General features: G+C 41.1%; 1 protein-coding gene across 6 annotated transcripts in view; it reads left to right on the top strand.

Moving 5' to 3' along the window:
* Positions 1 to 21,423, top strand: part of DCDC1 (doublecortin domain containing 1) — a 443,661-nt gene that overhangs the window by 214,911 nt on the left and 207,327 nt on the right. For all 6 annotated transcript variants that reach the window (XM_072985843.2, XM_078384021.1, XM_072985844.2 and 3 more), the window contains one exon: positions 2,356 to 2,526. In XM_072985843.2, the coding sequence (XP_072841944.2) occupies positions 2,356 to 2,526 (171 nt within the window). The remainder of the gene's footprint in view (positions 1 to 2,355; positions 2,527 to 21,423) is intronic.

The following is a 21,423-nucleotide window of genomic DNA, read 5'->3' on the forward strand; positions in this document are numbered from 1 at the left end:
GTTATTCTAGATAAAGCAGTCTTTTATTCCTGAAAGTGATCAATTCTTTAAGCCAGACTAGAATACATGCTTGGTAATATAGCTCCCAGTCCGGTAGTCTGAATCCTCCTTTTTCTTTAGATTCTTGTAGCATTTTCAGTTTAATTCTTGCCTTCTTCCCTTGCCAAATAAACTTTAAAATCATCTTGTTTAAATCCTCAAAGTATTTCTTTTCTATTTTAATTGATACTGTTTGGAACAACAAAAAAGTAATTTTGGTTAGATATACATTTTAATTGTCGCTATCCTTCCTAACGTTGATAATTGTAAGTTCTTTCATTTTTCCAAGTCTGTTTTTATTTCTTTAAGTAATTTTATGTAATTGTTATGTAATGTCTGGGGGAAAGCCCTTTGAGACCTCTGAAGGTGCCGATTGCAGCAGTGGGGACCCCCAGGGAGGTCTCCCAGGGCTTGCCCGCCACCATGGGGGACCTCCCTGGGGGTCCCTGCCGGCATGATCGGCACCTTCAGAGCTCTCAAGGGGCTTCCTCCAATGTTGGGCGGAAAGCCCTTTGAGAGCTTTGAAGGCAAAAAGGCAGGGAGAAAGGGTAGGAAATTAGAATTTCTCTTTTCTCAGTCTTTCTGCTAGCCATCTTCCTGGTTTGTTGGCATTTTCGATTTTTTTTTGTTTGGCTCTCTTAATTTGTTGTGCTAGTCCTTCTGACTCTATTAGGTTTATTTTATGCTTTAATAACTCTGTTTTTTGAATATTCCCTTCTGTGGATCTTTTTATAATTCTAATTCCCATTTCTTATATTCTTCCTTTAGTTTTGTATATTGTTGTCTCTTTTCTTTATTTTTCTTGGCCATCTATGTTGTAGCTATTCCCCGAAAGACAGCTTTGGCTGTGTCCCAGATAGTTTGGAGAGAGGTCTCTTCTTATGTAATTTTTGATAAAAGAATTTCTTGTTTGTTGTTAGGGGTGTATATTGCAACCATCAATATCTTTTTGGTGTTTATTGATGCTTCTACCATTAAGATTCTTCCTTCTTCATCTGAATAAATATGTTTAGAATCCAGGTTTTCTTTGATATATAAAGCGACTTCTCTTTTCTTTTGTTGTGCTGCTGAATAATAAAGTTTCCCAATCTTTGGGTATTCCAAGTATTTATGGTTTTGTTTTTTAATGTGAGTTTCTTGAAGGTAAATTATATCCATTTCTGTTTTTTTGTAATCGCAAGAATGTTTTTCTTTTCTTTTCTGTGGAGAGTTAAGGGCATTAATGTTCACCAAAAAGATTCCAATTTCATTCTCCATCTTCTTTATTTATATTTAGGATTTATTGTCATAGTGCTTCTCTTTTCTCTCTGTTCTTTAGTCACGTCTTGTAGTGTGTCTTCTTTCTCTTCTTCTCCTTTGCTTGATGAAGTCGCTCCTTCTATATCTTTTCTGCTTTTTTCTCCATCTTGTTCAAATCTTTGCAATTCGTCTTCCCATACATTTGCATGTCTGTCATAAAACTTGCTTGCTTTGTGGATAGAGTCCAGTCTGTATCTTCCTGAATTCCAGTTGATCAAAAATCCCTTTTGGTACCAACCATCTGAAATTTATCCCTTTTTCATTTAGTTTAATAGTCAAGAATTGATATTGTTTCCTCACCTATCTTATTCTCCATGGTATCTGTTTAAGAACTGTAATCTCTTTTTGTCTGTATTCTGGTTGCTCTTCTCTGGTTCCTCTCAGTCTTCCCCAGTCCTTTTTGATGAGGTTGACTGGACCTGGGACCTTTCCCTGATAAGCATATGATCTACAGTATTTGTGACCTGTGATCTTGCCTCAGTATTTTCATATCACTGGGGATTAGCTCCTTCTTTAAATAACTGCTTCCCAAATTAACCGTTTTATTAAATTCTCACTTGGCTTCTCTCATAAAAACGCTGAGTTTCGTTAAAGTTAGAGGTTTTTCTGGAGGTATAGCAAATTAAAGCATCAGATTTTATTTATGAGTACTCATGTATCCAGAGTCTATCGCTAGTACTAATTATTCTAAAGAATCCACTCGACCAAAAAAATTTTATTTAGAAAATGAATGAAACATTTTAATTAGAGGAAAATTATTGCATACAAACATTTTAGTATCTTTAACTAGGAGAAACCAGAGGATCATTGATTTAGTTATGTTGTCCTGCTAATGTCTGTATGTGTAATTTGGACATTTCTTTCCACAGAGAGATAAGGAGACACATATATTCTTTATTTTCTGTCAGACTTTGCACTCAAATGTCATCTCTCCCTTCAGGTTTGTAATGAAAATTCTAATAGGTGTGACATCAACAATTGTCTCATACTAACAGCTCTTATAATTTAACCCTTCAGGTGAAAAAGTTGATTGATGAATTGCAGGCAGCCATCAAGAGCTACAAAGGTCACCTCTCTCAACTTGCCCCTCAGTTACGGGCTGAGCAGGAGCAATGCACTTCATATGTCTACCAACATATTAAAGAACTTCCTGCAAACACAGTGCTCTCACAAGGGCTACAGCTAAAGGTAGATATAATTTAATACCTATCTCAGTTTTCCAACTATGTTTTGAAAAAGTATTTGTTCTGCAACATCCCAGCTAAATGAAAAAATTTTAATGTGAACTATTCTGGGTAGATTCTGTAGAAGTGGACTTAAATATGAAAGCTCATATTAAAATATAGCAGTTAGTCCTTAAGGTGCTACAATGTTTTTGTCTTCTTTATTTTTTAATTTTTGTTTTGCTTTTGCCTGACATATTCTGAGTTGCAGTTTCAGCTCTTTCCTTCTATAGTTTTCCATTATATTACCACCTCATTCAAACAATATATTGATATTTTAAACACATGTGAGAAATGGTCTGATGTATATATTACCACACATATTACCTCCATTACAAATACATATTATTGTATGTATTACCTCTTGTAATCAAGAGCATATTCCAAGGTATAAAATTTAGGTAAACAACTTCAATTGTAGTGGCTCAAACTGCAGAGTTTGCTGGCAAAATACATAAAAGCGAGGACTGTATCTTAAGAAGCTATAACTTGTGTATTAATGAAATACTGTAGTTATTCAGAGTTTGAAAATAACATTTTATACATTAGAGATGCATGTTACTTCATAATTCATTGATTATATCATTCATGAGGATTTACCAAGAGACCATATAGTGCTAACATGTAGGGTACATTCAGTACTGTACTTTGAAGTTGATGATTAGTTACCTGCTTTAAACTAGTGTGCTGCTGATAATGATTAAATTCTAAAGCATAGATAGTGTTATACAGTACAACCCCCATATCTACAGGGGGATCCATTCCATAATCTACCATGAATGCCAGAACTGCAGATAGTAGCAAACCCTGTATACAACATAAAAGGGGGTGGGACAAAGGCCACAAAGTGGTGGGGAAAAGGCAACAAGGCCTTTGTATGTTGTAAATAGGGATGTGGTAACAGATCCTGAAGCTGAGGCTCCAGTACTTTCGCCATCTCATGAGAAGAGAAGAGTCCTTGGAAAAGACCATGATGTCGGGAAAGTGTGAAGGCAAGAGGAGAAGGGGACGACAGAGGATGAGATGGTTGGACAGTGTCATCAAAGTAACCAACATGAAATTGACACAACTATGGGAGGCAGTGGAAGATAGGAGGGCCTGGTGTGCTCTGGTCCATGGGGTCACGAAGAGTCAGACATGACTAAACGAGTAAACAACGATGATGAAACCATGAATACAGGGATCCTACTTTATTGCCAAACCTCAATAGACTGCTCTTTATGAGATTCTAAAAAGAGCGTAAAAGACTCAGAAATGGGCTGCAAACTGAAGCTAAACCTTGAGAAGTCAAAGATCCTGTGAGTAGCTAGTGCCTGGGTCTGGGAAGTAATAACCTCAGCACAGGTTTGAAGAAGTAGCTGTGTTAGTCTTTTTCATGATATTGGCAAAAGTATGGTGGGGTGGGGAGGCAAAATATTACAGCCCTTTAAAGATTGACATTCATTTCAATGTGAACTTGCATAGATCAAGATCTACTTATCAGCTTCAGAAAGTGCAAGTACGTGTCCCCTATATTTATTTTATAGTGATGAAATTCATGTCTAGGTGATGAAACAGATAGTAGACAAAGTAAGAATGGTTTGTTAACTTAAAAATGGGATTATTGAGTTGAATTTGGAAGGGGAAAGTATACATGACAGCAACACAGACCAGTCAGAAAAATGTGTAGAAATGTGGTTCTGTATCAGAGGAGGAGGTAGGGATGCTACAAACAGATACTGAGGAATGTAGAGCAAGCCAGGTGAGACCATGATAGATGTTGGAGATACAGGACTAAGAATCCAATCTGTCCCACAAGCAAGAACAAGCAAGCTGACTTGACAAGGAGGCAGAGCTAGACATAAGGTGTTTAAAAAGGACAATGACTTTGGGGCAAGTTTGAAATGAGGCTGAAGAAATGGTACAATTACCAAAATACAATACGACACTTCTGCTGGTAGAACGGCTTGTCAGCAGAACTGATAAATGGTAGTTCCCTCTTTCTCTCCCCTTTCAGCCCACTGTCCAGCCAAAACCCTCCACAGGGCTGGAAAATATTCTGAAGCAAGTTTCCAAGCCAAATGATGGGAGTAAAGGCCCCACAGCAGCATGCGATGGAATGGCTCCTCTACCTGCATTTGGTTTCCTCTCCACTCCTCTGGTCAGTGAGAAGTGCCTTTACTGGACTGCCAGAGGTCTCTGAGACTTACAAAGCCCCATGGGAGGGCAAGTTTCAACAGAGACTGGCTCTGTACCCTCTATATGGTGGCAGTCTGTGTTGGAACCTGCATTGCCATGGGACTTTGCAAATCTCATAGAATCTCTCGATTCCTACAGCAGAGTGTTTTCTCTCCATTAACTGGAGGAACAGTGAGGGAACCAAACTGTGGTGACCTACCTTGTTGTCCCTATTTATTTGGCCTTCACAAGGGATCACACCCTTCTTCCTTCACACTGCCACCAGGTATTCTCCTAATACCAATTATGTTATACCCGTCTGCTGCCAAAACTAAGGGTTATAGAATTTAGGAATCAGAGGTTTAATTAAGTATTCTTTTATTGTCAAACAAATCATAAAGGTAAATCATATAAAATCACTTAAGAACTGTATCAGGTTTTAACACAGATTGGATTATGTATGATATTACTTTTATTCCAACTACTATGTACTTTCAATCAATATCTCTCTGGCAGAACTAGTAACTTCATTCTTGCTTGTTCAATATCTTTTATCTCAATTCCCTCTCCTAACACTCTCAGCTCAAATCCCTAACCCTCTCATTCTCTCTTCTAAACCCTAACAGCCATTCCACATCTCCAGCTGTCTCTTTAACTGTCTAACTCCACCCCTCCTGCCCTATCCTTGGCTCACCCCCCTTGAGCTTCTGTGATGGACAGGCAGGAATGATGTCACCTTTTGGCATTTCACTACATAAATGTAGGTTTGGTTCCACCTCATTCTGTTATTGGCCTTTCCATCTCCTCTTGGGCAGTCTTTGATGGAACATATCTGACACTATAAATGTGTTTCTCACCTTTGAGCAGCAAGTCACTACCCTATTGTAGGGTGTGGTGGGGTAGGACTTTATGTAGAAGACCTTATAGCATGCAGGGCCTTTCTTTTTAAGAAGCAAGCTAAAATAGCAATCCCTTTTTTGAGTGAATGAAATTGCCTTAGAGATTCAGCTAGAAACTTGGCAGAATATGGTCTGGATTATATATGATGTGAGTCTAAGATTTTATATTCTCTTGAGTGCTTGCTTTGTTCGTTTATGCAATGGGTTTTTCTGAAAAGTTGTTTACCTCCATTTTTTCTATAATCTCTTTTTTGCCCCAAATTATTATTTATTTGTTCCTGAATTTAAAAAAATGGGAATATTATTTTAAAATGCTAGCACCATCAAAAACAATAGGGCTCCCTTAACTTAAATACAGCCGATGGGCTGGTTTGAACCCTGACATACAAATAACATTTTCTAAACACAAAACAGAAAATTGTCACCAGAAATAATGTACTTAAGAAACTGACTGGGTCAGACTGTGGTGCACATCCACAAATAAGAGCAACAAGTCCTTGTGTTACTCCATAGCAGAATATACTAGCTCTGTATGGTATAAATCAGCACATGCCAAACAAGTGGATGTAGTTCTTAATGAATCATGCAGGATTGTTACTGGCTATCTGAAACTGAATTGCATTGAAAAGATATATTATTTGATTGGCATTGCTCCTCTAGAAGTACATTGAGAGGTGCTAGCAAATAATGAATGAAATAAGGTAATTCAGCACTAAAGCACATCAATTTCATGGATGCCAACCCCCTAGATTGTACCTAAAATTGAGGAAACATTTTCTGCAAACATCTCAAGGTCTAAATATGAAACCAGAAAAGTCTAGGCTAAACCTGTGGAAAACAAAAACAATACACCTTGCCAAATGGATGAATGCTGGAGTGTTTCCCACCAGGACAAGATTCTAGATGGACCATCTGGAAGTCACTTAATAGACTTTCAAGTGAAGTAAGAAGATCAAAGAATAATAAAGTAAAATGGGGTTACTTGAATACAGGACAAATTTTCTGTAACTGTGGAGAAATTCAATCAATGCAGCACTTGTTATGTGCCATCAAGTCACTTCTGATTCATGGTGACTCTATGAAGGAGTGATCTCCAAAAGGTCCTCAACAGTCCTGCTCAGCTCTTTTACATTAAAGCCTGTGGGTCCTTTAGGGAGACAGTCCATCTCATATTTGGTCTTCCTCTTTCTTGCTGCCTTCAGCCTTTCCCAGCATTATTTTATTTTCCAGAGAATCCTGCCTTCTCATTATGTGCCCAAAGTATGATAGCCTTATTGTCAACATTTTGCCTCCAGACATAGAACAGGGTTCATTTAATCTAGGATTCACTTGTTTGTCTTTCTGACAGTCCAGGGTATCTGCAAAGTTCGCCTCCAGCACCACATTTCAAACAGATCTCTTTTTTTCCTGACAATATTCTTAACTATCCAGCTTTCACACCCATACATGGTGATTGGAAATACAAGATGGGTATTCTTGGTCTTGGTCTTCAGTGACACATCCTTACACTTGATGATCTTTTCTAATTTCTTCATTGCTGACCTTTCTAGTCTCAGTCTTCTTCTGATTTCTTGGCTCTGGTCTCCATTTGGGTTGATTATTGAACCAAGATGTACAAAGTCCCTATTTCAGTTTCTTCATTTTAAACATTAAAGTTGTGTAGTTCTTTTGTAGTCATGATTTTGTGCTTATGTGCATTGCAATTCATGCCCCACCATGTGTACAAAAGGTCTAGCAAATGGCTGAGATAACACTATTGAATTCGTGGCCTCTGTGAATGCACACAATTGTGTTTGTTCTGCACCTGCCCAGGACATCTTTGAAGTTTCTACAGCTTAAATACATGTGATTAGTAGGACATTCCCCAGTGGAGCCCATGCTCCACTCTCCCAATGTCCCCTCAGTTCCTTTTTGCCACCACTTCAGTTGGATGTATTTCAGAACAATAGAGCGAGTACTTAAATCTAATCAGCTATTTCCATCATTTCTCTTATATTTTTCAATCATCTCCTTTATTAGACGTTCCTCTGTAAACTATCTGTTTCCTTTTTCAATTTCCCATTCGCTGTTTTCTTCTCTTCCCGTGATTTTTCTCCCCACCAATTGCCACCTTTCCCTTCCTCTTTCCCCTACTTTTATGGCCCCCTGGGCCTTTCAAGCGGTGTGTGCTCTGCACAATCAAGATCCCACTTACAGTCATGACCGTTGCCTCTTTGGCTTCGGGGAACAACACCAAACGCACTCATGCCCCGAGTGCAAAAAGCTCACTAAGCCCGCCTTGAAACTATGCCTACAAAGGCTTCGATCTTACCTTTGGGAAAGGTCCCTTAATCCGACCTCCATGGATCCGACCACATCTCCAAATCCACATCCAGAACGCTGAGAACCCACTGGCTCGATATTGAGCCTGACAACTCCACCGCCTCGACAAAAAGATCCTTCGAAGTCTGCTTCAAAGTCGAGCTCGACCTCCATGTCAAAAGCTCCAACCCGTCTCGATGACTCATCTGTTCATTTATTTATTTAATACCCTGCCCATTTAGTCAACTGACTACTCTGGGCGGCTCTAAGAAAAAGAAAGATAAGACTAAGACTATGAAAACTAAAAAGCCTACAAAATTGACTCAAATTGATCTGCCTCAATTGGTGATTCCTTTACCTATTCTTGAGGAGTCATCTAGAGACGCCCCTGGTTCAATCTCAGACAGAAATGATCCAACCATAACAGTGGCTCAGGCTGCAGCCTCCATTGCTAGCCTCTCACCGAGTACTGGCCTGTCTCCGGCTGATGTTCACTCCAGCCCAGCCTTGGCCCATTCAAGCCCTAGATCATCAGTCAATACCTATTCAGATTTCTGGCTCAGAGTCCCCTCATCATTCTCCTTGTAAACACCAGGCGAAGAGATGACACCTCTCTCCAATTCAATATGCTCCCTCACATAGAGTATTGTACTATTATCCCGAGCCATCTCGATATCTGAGCAGAGATGATTATGGAGACCAATATCATCACTATGATCCTTACTATCTTGAAGTCCTGACTGAACAGGCCTATTACAATGAACCAAGAAGAGTGAGATATGCTTCTTCACCAAGATATTCACCCTCCATGATGCCATTCAACCTCTGCTTACCCTACATCAACTCACCATACGTTGATCCCTGCAAAATCAACCCTTAAGCATACTCTTCCAGTACCAGAATCTCAACCACAACCCAAACGAGCCAAGCACTCTCAACATCACACCTCTCTCCATGTTACTACCACCTACAAGGGGCCTCCCCCCTCCTGACGCTGAACAACACCTGGTATCAAAGCCTACCACACATCAACCACCTCTACCATCACTATTGTCGACATCAGTTACCAGACCACCACACCAATCATCCTCAAAATCATCACTTTCCTCTCAAGATTCTACATCTGGTACATCCCACTAATCACCCTCTAATTTTCCTACCCCTCCTTCTGATGTTGGTGAGAACCATCCTCCATCCCCATCAGAGGATTTTACATCTTATTCCCAGCAGGATCTGCGAATGGCAAAATCCTTACAGCTTGACATAGAGGAACCACCACCTCAGAAAAAAGATCTGGTCTGATGACCTGTATCAGGATAAAACACCACCTCTTAATTTGAGTTTTATTCCAGCTATGCTCAACTTAGTTGAAGAATCATGGGACAAACCCCCTTCTTCACTTCAAATTTTATGGTGTGTAGAAAACCATTATAAAACTCCCGGTCCAGACACTGCTTTCCTCTTCCCTTCTTTTCAAAAAACAAGCTATACTCATAGTCTCTTCCCCTACATTGCACGAGGGATTCTACTCCAGGTATTTTACAGTCCCCCAAAAGGATAGAGGACTCTGCCCTATTCTTGACCTCAGAAATCTTAATAAATTCATTCAACCCAGATGCTTTTTAATGCTAACCCTCGACACTATTATCCCTCTCCTTTCACAGGGAGACTGGTTTGTTGTCATCAACCTTCAAGATGCCTACTTCCATATCTCTATTCATCCACTTCATCACAAATTCCTACGATTCCGATTTGACAACATCTCATACCAATTCTGCTCTCTCCCGTTTGGGCTTTCCACGGCACCGAAAACCTTTACCAAATGCATGGCACTAGTTGGAGCTTACCTTCGACTGCAAGGTATCACCATTTTCCCATACATAGACGACTGGTTAATAGTCGCTTCTTCTTATCATGACGCAGTCAAAGCTACCCAAATATCTCTAGATACTCTTCAAGAGCTGGGTCTCAGAGTAAACCTCGTCAAATCTCACCTTGAGCCGACACAAACTGCCACCTATATCGGGGCATATTTTGATGTCCTTTGAGCCAGAGCCTTTCTCCCCCAACAGAGAATCACCAAACTAAAACAAGCCATTCGACCATTCTGACCTTTAGCTTTGATATCAGTGCATTAAGCCCAGCACCTCCTCAGGCTCATGGCTTCTACCAGAGCCATTGTCCAGCACACAAAGCTCAAAATGGGGTCCCTACAATCATGGCACCTATATCTATTCAATCCCATAACACAACACCCTTCCAAACTTCTCATAGTAACATCAGAACTCGCCAGTCAACTCACCTGGTCAATGTTCCTGCTTTATTTGATGGTAGGCAGACCCTTCCAACCTCTACAGCTTTCCGTACAGGTCACCACTGATGCCAGCCCATCACAAGGTACATGGTTTATGGACAAAACAAGAACAATTATTGCATATTAACCATCTCGAACTCTTAGCAATCATCAGAGCCTTCCATGCCTTCTTACCCCTCATTGCAGGACGAGCAGTACAGCTAGCTACAGACAACATTACAGCACTGTACTATGTAAACAAACAAGGAGGTACCCACTCCCTTTTGCTCCTGTATCTGGTGATCAAACTTTGTGAATGGTGCTACCTACAACACATTTTCCCAATAGCCATCCACGTTTCCACAGACTACAACTGTCTTGCAGACTATCTCAGTCGTCTTACCACAAGGACACATGACTGGGCACTGAACGATGAAGTTTTCAACTTCTGTCACCGATGGAGTGTTCCATCCATCAATCCCTTTGCCTCCGAGACCAACACCAAGTGCCAACGGTATTGCTCCCGAGCCAATGTCGACACAAACTCACTCAGAGATGCCTTCATGACAGACTGGGTAGGTAGCCTACTTTATCTATTCCCCCCAATTCCACTCATTCAACAAACCATCATTCGACTTCGACAATTCCACTCCAATGCTATTCTCATCGCCCCATGACGGCCACGTCAACCATGGTTCACCCACCTGAGATCGATGTCGACTGATGTGTTCCATCTCCCGTCAATCCCCAACCTTCTGACCCAGGACAATGAGATGATTTACCGCCCCAACATAGACACTCTGCACCTGACAGTGTGGAGGATGCTCCAACCATACGAAACGTATTAGATCGAGCTCGAAAGCCATCTACCCTAAAATTATACCAAAATAAATGGAAATCTTTCCTCTTTTTTACCCATTCTCAAAACCTCCCTGCAACAGCAGTTTCTTTAAAGACCCTACTTACCTTTATTCTCCATCTCTTTCATCTTGGACTAACCCATTCCACCGTGAAAATTTACATTTCAGCTGTTTTAGCTCACCAGCCTTCTCATTCTGATTCAGCCAGACTTTTTTCCCACCCAACTTTAAAGAAATTCCTCAAGGGACTCCAAAATATTCACACACACCCCACGGCAACACCCTGTCTCTCAGTGGTCCTTACAGCTTGTTCTTAACGTACTCACTCGGCCACCCTTCGAACCAATGGCTACTTCTAATCTCAAGTTACTTTATCTAAAGACATCATTCCTTGTAGCAATAACATTTGCCAAACGTGCCAGTGAACTTGTGGCCCTCAGATCAGATCCAGCTTATCTTCAATTTCATCCAGACAAAGTTACTGTTAAGGGAGTGTGCGTCTGTGACTTTATCTTGTCTCTCGCAGAGTAAAGCGCAGATAAACGCACACAACAGCTTCTTCTTTTCAGCAGTGTATTTACAAAATATATACAGGATATACATACATACAGCACTTCAGTAGCTCAGTATTCAAACCAGCAGCATGACATGCAGACATCAGTATACAGGAGAAGAGAGAGACTGTACAGTGTTCATTTCTTAAATACAATTCTGGTATCAGTCTGGTCCAATCCCGTCTGAGGTGACTTCATGCACACAGGTGTGACAATCTTCATATTGCAGTGGATTGCATCAGCCAGGGATGAAGGAATGACGTCATCTTATTCTTGTTCTGCACACACACATATTATGTTCAGGCTATATAAAAATTACCCTCTATTCTGATGTATCGTTTTTACTCAAAATTGTTTCTGAATTTCATTTCAATCAACCATTGATTTTACCAACTTTATTTCCATCTCCTTCTACACTCCTTGAGCGCAGGCTCCACATGCTTGATGTACGACGCTCTTTGGCCTTCTACATTGATAGAACAAAATTATTCAGGAAGTCTCCATAGCTTTTCTTATGTTTTCAAGGTCCTCATAAGGGTGCCCCAGCTTCACCTCAAACGATTTCTCGCTGGATTGTTCAAACTATATTGTTGGCCTATGAGCTCTCAGGCAAGACACTTACTGAACGTTTAAAAGCTCATTCTACCAGAGCACTGTCAACCTCTACTGCTCTCCACCATTAAATAGAGCACTGGTTCTCAACCTTGGCTTACTCAGGAGTTGTGGACTGCAACTCCCAGAAGCCTTCACCACCAACTGTGCTGGCTGGGGTTTCTGGGAGTTGCAGTTCAAAAATATCCGAGTAACAAAGGTTGGGAACCTAGGGAATAGAGCTTCCACATGTCTGCTGTGCAGCTCCATGGTCTAATCCATCAACATTTGTGAGACACTATCGCCTTGATGTCCAAGCAAAAAATAATGCTGCTTTTGGCAGAGCGGTCCTGACATCTCTTCTATCATGATGTCCCACCATCTGGTAAGTGAGCTTGTCAGTCACCCAATTGTGTGCATTCACAGAGGCCACGAAGAAGAGAGGTTACCTACCTGTAACCATGGTTCTTTTAGTGGTCCTCTGTGAATCCACACATCCCACACATCCTCCCCTCTGTCTGTCACATTTTCTTTTTTAATGCAGTTCTTTTACAGCAGTGGACTCTTACAGAAACTGAGGGGACATTGGGAGGTTGGAGCATCTGCTCCACAGTGGAACGTCCTGCTACTCACATTTCTTTAAGCTGTAGAAACTTCTGAGATGCCCTGTGCAGGCACAGAACAAACCCAATTGTGTGGATTCAGAGAGGACCACTAGAAGAACCATGGTTACAGGAAGGTAACCTCTCTATTTTCTTATAATTTTAATTTGCTTTTAATTTTACCCATATTTTATATACACCCATAATTTTAAATTGTGCAATGATAGGAGGTGAGTTTATCTGTCATCTAAATTCTTCTGCTTTTGGTGAGTGTTGTGTGGGAGGGAGGTATTAGCATCAACTATAATGTTTTTGTATTCTCGAAGGCTTTCACGGCCAGGATCCAATGGTGGTTGTAGGTTTTCTGGGCTGTTTGGCTGTGTTCTGAAGGTTTTTCTTCCTAACGTTTCACCAGTCTCTGCAGCTGGCATCTTCAGAAGACAGGAGCTAGAACTCCGTCTGTGTTCTGGTCTAGTTTGTGGGACAGTTGAGTGTTTATAGCTCTGGGATCAGTTTTTTGTCCTTTTCAGGAGATTGGGTGATTATGGTGATCAGGGTGTTTTTTGTTATGGATGTATTGTGATAAGGGGGGAGATGATCTGTCACTGTGATTGATGGATGTTGTTAGCTTGTCTTTTGTGTGCAGTGATCACTCAGATTGTGGTTGGGTAGAGTTTGTTGATCTTTTGCAGGCTGTATTTTTCAGTGCTGGAAGCCAAGCTTCATTGAGTTTTAGACTTTCTTCTTTTTTGTTGAAGCTCTGCTGGTGTTTGTAGATTTCAATGGCTTCCCTGTGTAGTCTAACATAATGACTTATGTATTTTGAAATTGAATTTCATGTCCAGCTTGTTTCAGGGCATGTTCAACTACTGCCAATTTTTCCGGTTGTTTTATAATGTTTTTCTTTAAAGTGAAAGATGTTTTTCCTCTATCTTTATTTGGAGAATAGGTCTTCTATTGACTTCAAAATCTTATAAAGCTGTGCTCCAACTATGTATGATGGGGGAGGAAAATCCATAGGGTGCCTGTGATGAGAATGCCATGTCTTCTGTTGAAACCCTGGCAAATGTGGCACCATTAAGAGAGTCTCCACTATACTTAATGATCAGTAGGTACATAAGGGAGAAGGTTTATAAGATACTCAGGGCCACTTTACATGTCAAAACAAGTGAGTCCAAATATTCAGAACGACTGAATTCAGACCTAGAACATGATAGATGTAGATGTGCTCAGATTGTAAACCCTTGAAACACAGAGGAAAACTAGTTTTGCAGTTTTATTGCCAGGTTTGAGGGGCCATGATCAGAGTGCCTTCTGGAAAATCTCTGTTGGCAAGAGTAATCTCAATAGGCTGTATAGCTCAGTGGCTTAGACATCTGGCTTCAGACCCAGAGGGTTGGAATTTAATTCCGCACTGTGCCTCCAGGGAGAAGTGCCAGCCCGTGCAGTCAATTTCTAATTTGTAGAAATTAAAATGAACTCCATTTTTATTATTGACATTCGTTTTGTAGTGAATTAAAATTGAACCATTCAGTAGTTTTTCATTCTGAAGAAGAAGAAGAAGACGAAGAAGACGACGACACTCTAATCTTGGCTAAGGTGGCTAGATATAGGTGTTGCCTCCAGACTCAGAAGTTGGCAGTTCAATTTCCCACTTTGCTTCCTGGGAGAAGAGCTGCCCTCTGTAGTCATAGGCAAGCTGTACAATCCCAGGACACCTGCAGAAGAAGGGAATGATAAACTACTGCTGTGTATTCTCTATCTAGAAAACCCTGGAAAGTGTCACTGTACATCAGAATTGACTTGACAGTATGCAGTTATTAAGAATAATCGTTCGTTCGTACGTTTAGTCGTTTAGTCGTGTCCGACTCTTCATGACCCCATGGACCAGAGCACGCCAGGCCCTCCTGTCTTCCACTGCCTCCCAGAGTTCTGTCAATTTCATGTTGGTTGCTTCACAGACACTGTCCAGCCATCTCATCCTCGGTCGTCCCCTTCTCCTCTTGCCTTCACACTTTCCTAACATCAAGGTCTTTTCCAGGGAGTCCTCTCTTCTCATCAGATGGCCAAAGTACTGTAGTCTCAGCTTCAGGATCTGTCCTTCCAGTGAGCACTCAGGGTTGATTTCCTTTAGAATGGATAGGTTGCAGTCCAGGGGACTCTCAAGAGCCTCCTCCAGCACCACAATTCAAAGGCATCAATTCTTTGGCGGTCTGCTTTCTTTATGGTCCAGCTCCCACTTCCATACATCACGACAGGGAAAACCATAGATTTGACTATTCGGACTTTCGTTGGCAAGGTGATGTCTCTGCTTTTCAAGATGCTGTCAAGGTTTGTCATTGCTTCCCTCCCAAGAAGCAGGCGTCTTTTAATTTCGTGGCTGCTGTCTCCATCTGCACTGATCATGGAGCCCAAGAAAGTAAAATCTGTAATTGCCTCCATATCTTCCCCTTCTATTTGGCAGGAGGTGATGGGACCAGTGGCCATTATCTTAGTTTTTTTTTTTTTATGTTGAGTTTCAGGCCATTTTTTGCACTCTCCTCTTTCATCCTCATTAAAAGGTTCTTTAATTCCTCCTCACTTTCTGCCATCAGAGTGGTATCATCTGCATATCGGAGGTTGTTGATATTTCTTTCTTCCGGCAATCTTAATTCCGGTTTGGGATTCCTCCAGTCCAGCCTTCCGCATGATGTATTCTGCATATAAGTTAAATAAGCCGGGGGACAATATACAGCCTTGTCATACTCCTTTCCCAATTTTGAACCAATCAGTTGTTCCACATCCAGTTCTAACTGTTGCTTCCTGTCCCACATATACGTTTCTCAGGAGATAGACAAGGTGTCAGGCACTCTCATTTCTTTAAGGACTTGCCTTAGTTTGCTCTGGTCCACACAGTCAAAGGCTTTTGCATAGTCAATGAAGCAGAAGTAGATGTTTTTCTGGAACGCTCTGGCTTTCTCTCTAATCCAGTGCATGTTTGCAATTTGGTCTCTAGTTCCTCTGCCCCTTCGGAATCCGGCTTGTACTTCTGGGAGTTCTCAGTCCACATGCTGCTGAAGCGTACCTTGGAGGATTTGGAGCAGAAACTTGCTAGTGTGGGAGATGAGTGCAATTGTACGGTAGTTGGAGCATTCTTTGGCACTGCCCTTCTTTGGGATTGGGATGTAGACTGATCTTTTCCAGTCCTCTGGCCACTGCTGAGTTTTCCAAACTTGCTGGCATATTGAATGTAGCACCTTAACAGCATCATCTTTTAAGATTTTAAATAGTTCAACTGGAATGTCATCACCTCCACTGGCCTTGTTGTTAGCCAGGCTTTCTAAGGCCCACTTGACTTCACTCTCCAGGATGTCTGGCTCAAGGTCAGCAACTACATTGTCTGGGTTGTCCGGGATATCCAAGTCTTTCTGATATAATTCCTCTGTGTATTCTTGATACCTCTTCTTGATATCTTCTGCTTCTGTTAGGTCCCTCCCATTTTTGTCCTTTATCATGTTCATCTTTGCACAAAATGTTCCTCTAATATCTCCAATTTCCCTGAACAGATCTCTGGTTTTTCCGTTTCTGTTATTTTCCTCTATTTTTTTGCATTGTTCATTTAAGAAGGCCCTCTTGTCTCTCCTTGCTATTATTTGGAAGTCTGCATTCAATTTTCTGTAGCTTTCCCTATCTCCCTTGCATTTTGTTTCCCTTCTCCTCTCTGCTATTTCTAAGGCCTCGTTGGACAGCCACTTTGCTTTCTCGCATTTCCTTTTCTTTGGGATGGTTTTTGTTGCTGTCTCCTGTACAATCTTACAAGCCTCTATCCAAAGTTCTTCAGGCACTCTGTCCACCAAATCTAGTTCCTTAAATCTGTTCTTTACTTCCACTGTGTATTCATAAGGGATTTGGTTTAGATTATACCTGACTAGCCCAGTGGTTTTTCCTACTCTCTTCAGTTTAAGCTTGAATTTTGCTATGAGAAACTGATGATCAGAGCCACAATCAGCTCCAGGTCTTGTTTTTGCTGACTGTATAGAGCTTCTCCATCTTCAGCTGCAGAGAATATAATCAATCTGATTTCGATATTGCCCATCTGGTGATTTCCATGTATAGAGTTGCCTCTTGTGTTGTTGGAAAAGAGTGTTTGTGATGACCAGCTTGTTCTCTTGACCAAACTGTATTAGCCTTTGCCCTGCTTCATTCTGAACTCCTAGGCCAAACTTCCCTGTTGTTCCTTTTATCTCTTGGCACCCTACTTTAGCATTCCAATCCCCTAGAAGGAGAAGAACATCTTTCTTTGGTGTCAGTTCTAGAAGGTGTTGTAAATCTTCATAAAATTGTTCAATTTCAGTCTCCTCAGCAATGGTGGTTGGTGCATAAACTTGGATTATTGTGATGTTGAAAGATCTGCCTTGGATTCATATTGACATTGTTCTATCATTTTTGAGATTGTATCCCATTACAGCTTTTCCCACTCTTTTTTTGACTATGAGGGCCACTCCATTCCTTCTACGGGATTCTTGCCCACAATAGTAGATGTGATAATCATCTGAGCTGAATTCGCCCGTTCCTGTCCATTTTAGTTCACTGATGCCCAGGACGTCGATGTTTATTCTTGCCATCTCCTGTTTGACCACCTCCAGCTTCCCAAAGTTCATATATCTTACATTCCAGGTTCCTATGCAGTCTTTTTCTTTGCAGCATCGGACTTTCCTTTCACTTCCAGGCATGTCCACAGCTGAGCGTCCTTTTGGCTTTGGCCCAACCACTTCATTAGCTCTGGAGCTACTTGTACTTGTCCTCTGCTTTTCCTCAGTGGCATGTTAGACGCCTTTCGACCTGAGGGGCTCATCTTCCAGCCTCATATCTTTTATCCTTTTGTTTCTGTCCATGGACTTTTCTTGGGAAAGATACTGGAGTGGCTTGCGAGTTCCTGCTCCAGGTGGATTGCGTTTAGTCGGAACTCTCCACTATGACCTGTCTGTCTTGGGTGTCCCTGCACGGCATAGCGCATAGCTTCTCTGAGTTACTCAAGCCCCATCGCCACGACAAGGCAGCAATCCATGAAGGATTATTATTAAGAATAATATATTTCTCAAAATGTGACTACTCTGAATTCTTTCCATCAACTGCAGCATCCTGGCTACTCCTTTCTCTCTTATGAAAATGTTCTTTCTTTTTTGCTCCCATTTTGTGGTTAGTGTATGGCATGATGCAAAGTAAACTTGGAGCCATCTAAGATTCTAGCTATCTACAATCTTCATTTGAGTAAACTTTGAGTAAACAGCGATGGCCAGTGTCTAGAGCCTCAGCTTGCATAGCATTTCAGTTTGTAATGTTCTGTCTTAGAATGAAAGAATCATAGATAGTTGGAAGGGTGGTCAAGTCCAACCCCTGCTCAATGCAGGAATCCAAGTTATAGTATATCCGGCAGATGGCTGTCTAACGTCTTTTTGAATGCCTCCAGTGTTGGAGAGCTCACCACATTCTGTGGTAATTGATTCCATCTTCACCATCTGCCACTGACTTAAGGTGCCAAGGGAGAGTCTGTAGGCACCCAGATTTTTTCCCCACAGCACTCAGCCTTCGTGGCATCACTGAAGCCTTGCTATTTTTGTGGGAAGTACACTGTTCATGATGCTACTATTGTTTAATTCATGTTAAATAGAAAGAAGAAAACAACTTGATATGGAATGGTAAATCTAAACCTAAATTTGGACGTAAGTCCTTTTTATTTCACTGTGTCTTATTAATTTAATTCTTAATTTTGTATAAATAGTTTATCAAACTGAGAACTCTTGTAGAAGTATGGAATTGCTCTGATCATAAATGAGAATGGCTAATTTCTATAGAGAGATTACAAAGCTTCTATCTGCCATGTATGTTTGATGTTGTACTGTCTTAAGATAGTCCATGACTTGTATAAAAGAAAGTGCAAAGCATCAGTTCAGCTTGAGTACTATCATTCCACTCTATTTTTGTGTTATTATGTCTCTCTTCGCTTCTCTGCACTTGGGTGGGAAATTGTTTTGGCTGTAATATAGGAAATAGGCACTGCTCAGTGGCTCTTTGTGTAACACCTACTGTGAGGTTTAACAGAACTTTTAACAGTTTGTTTAGTACTGGTGGAAAAATGAATGTTGTCATTGTGGGTTGTCACTGATTTTTCTCGGGTTGGCAGTTTGCACTGAAAACATGCTAGTCTACAGAAATGCTTTGTTCCATTGTGACCTAGCATCTTCAAATACTACAGAAACAATGAAAGAAATAATAGCATGAGTATTGTTCTCATAATCCCACTTCAAGCCAGAGTCTCTGATAACAGATAGGAAGCACATAACAGAAATGTGGCCTCAAATATTAGATGGCTCCATACTCCTAGAAAATATTATTGTTTGGCTGGTGTGATGCATTCCTAGTTGTGTTTGTCCTAGTCATGGGCTGCTTTCTAGGTTCAGTTTCTACAGAGCTAGGCTAGTCATTCGGTTGCAACAAAAAGCTTCATCAAATGCACCAGCATATGCAATGAATATACAGTGGTGCATCGCAAGACGAAAATAATTCTTTCTGCATGTAGCACCATCTTGCGAAATTTTCATCTTGCGAAAAGCGGTTTCCCATAGGAATTTATTGCAATGCATTCCTATGGGAAACCTCGCAAGACGAATGAATTATTTTCATCTTGCGAGGCATCGGCCTTGCGAAAAAAAATCATCTTGCGAAGCACGACCATAGAAGAAGCCATCTTGTGAGTCACCAACATGATTGCAAAACGCTTTCATCTTGCGGGTTTTTCGTCCAGCGAGGTGTTCGTCTTGCGAGGCACCACTATACTACATACGTATTTCCATTTACTTATTTGTACTATTCTGCAGAAATCTGGCAGTTTTTTTTCTATTCGTCAGTACAATATTATCTATAATTATTTATGTTTATTCTAATGTTTTTGTTTACAGGTAGTTATTTTTATATATTAAATGGCTTTCAATGTAATAACTTATCATTATTATAATGTGTGATCTGCCTTGTGTCCCTTCACCCGGAGAAGTGTGTGTGTGTGTGTGTGTGTGTGTGTGCGCGTGCGCGTGCGTGTGTGTGCGTGTGTGTGCGTGCGTGCGTGCGCGCATCCTTTTAACCTCCCCAGTACAAGACCTACCTGGGTATAGGTGACAAACCCTTGTTGCACACACCAATACACACACCCTGCTGCTACCACCACCACTCACTCTTCATTCACTGAACAGCAGCACAGCTCAATCCACTGGATCCCAGCATTGCAGCTCAAGTTCACTGGTCAAAAGCAAATGAAAATTAGCAAGGCTGCTTCTTACCAGGGAAAAGAGCCTGCCCAATTTGGCTGTGACTGGACTCTCACAAGGATCTTTAAAAGAAAAGCAAATAAACTTTCAGGGGAAACATTCCATTTTTTATGTGCTGCAGTGCATATCCATTATCCAATACACACTTTGAAACCCCCCCAACTTACTCAGCCCCTCCATGGAGAAGAGGAAGTGATTAATTTGCCCATATCCTGAAGTGGCTGCCTTATTAAGTAATTTCACAGTACTGGCAAATTAGAGGAAGGCTCACTTTCATCCATTTCCAATGATCACATCTGCTGGAAACAAACAAAAAAAGGGCAGTTCTTCCTGCACCAAAAAGTAGAAGACCCTGACAGGGGCCAGAAGGGTGTGGGTAGGACCACTCTGGGGGAGGGCTGGTTTGCTCCAGCAAAAAGATTGTCTTAATTGTAGCCTTTCAGAATGAACCAACCCATCCCTACAGCAGATCAAACAGCAGGCTAAATCCAAGTGTAGTCAGCCTCTTAGCATCACAGATGCTTGCAGAATAAAACTTACCAACCCATCTTTCATCTTAACTAGCCCACCTGCACAGCTGTATTAGCCATTTCTGCCCCAAAGGAATTCTTTTGAATGCAGCTCCTCTACCTGACGACATATTATAGGCCATGCAAATGGCAATCAACACACCTGTTACAACAGGTACTGTCCGGTTCTCAGTCAATTAAACAACTCTGTATATTTTGTCTAGAAATAGGTAATTTTTGAGGATTCCATATTTGGTTCGAAGCCCCCCAACAATTATTTGGCAACAAATATATGTGTGTGCATGCATGCATGTAGTGAGATTACTGAAACACACACAAACACTTTAGGCAATAGATGCCATTTCTTCTTCTCTAGGGCAAAACAGCCCTTCTGACCTAGTGTCTGCTGAGACTTGTGTGTATCTGACTGATGTCATACAAAACATCACTCAATATTGCTGCATTACTGCACCATCCTAGAAAAGATGTGTCTTCTTTTGTGTGTGAGAGAGAAAAAAAGAAGCTTCTTCAAAGTTGTCATCTTCTGGCACCACAGGATGTTGCAGAATCATGCTTTTCTCACATTATCATTGCAAGGGCTACGGTCTGTAACTCAGCCCTGTCTTCATCACTCTTTGACTCAGGTGACTACTTTTCTTTTACTGTGAGCTTCAGCCTTCTGTGGTAGTCAAAAAGCAGTGGATAGGCTATGCTTTTGTAGGAGTGCTGGCTTATATCTCAATGACAGCAGGTGGATGTGTCATAAACACATATTAGGGATGTTCTTCTCAGTTG

The sequence above is a fragment of the Pogona vitticeps genome, chromosome 1, assembly GCF_051106095.1.
Source record: "Pogona vitticeps strain Pit_001003342236 chromosome 1, PviZW2.1, whole genome shotgun sequence".
NCBI classification, from domain to species: Eukaryota; Metazoa; Chordata; class Lepidosauria; order Squamata; family Agamidae; genus Pogona; species Pogona vitticeps.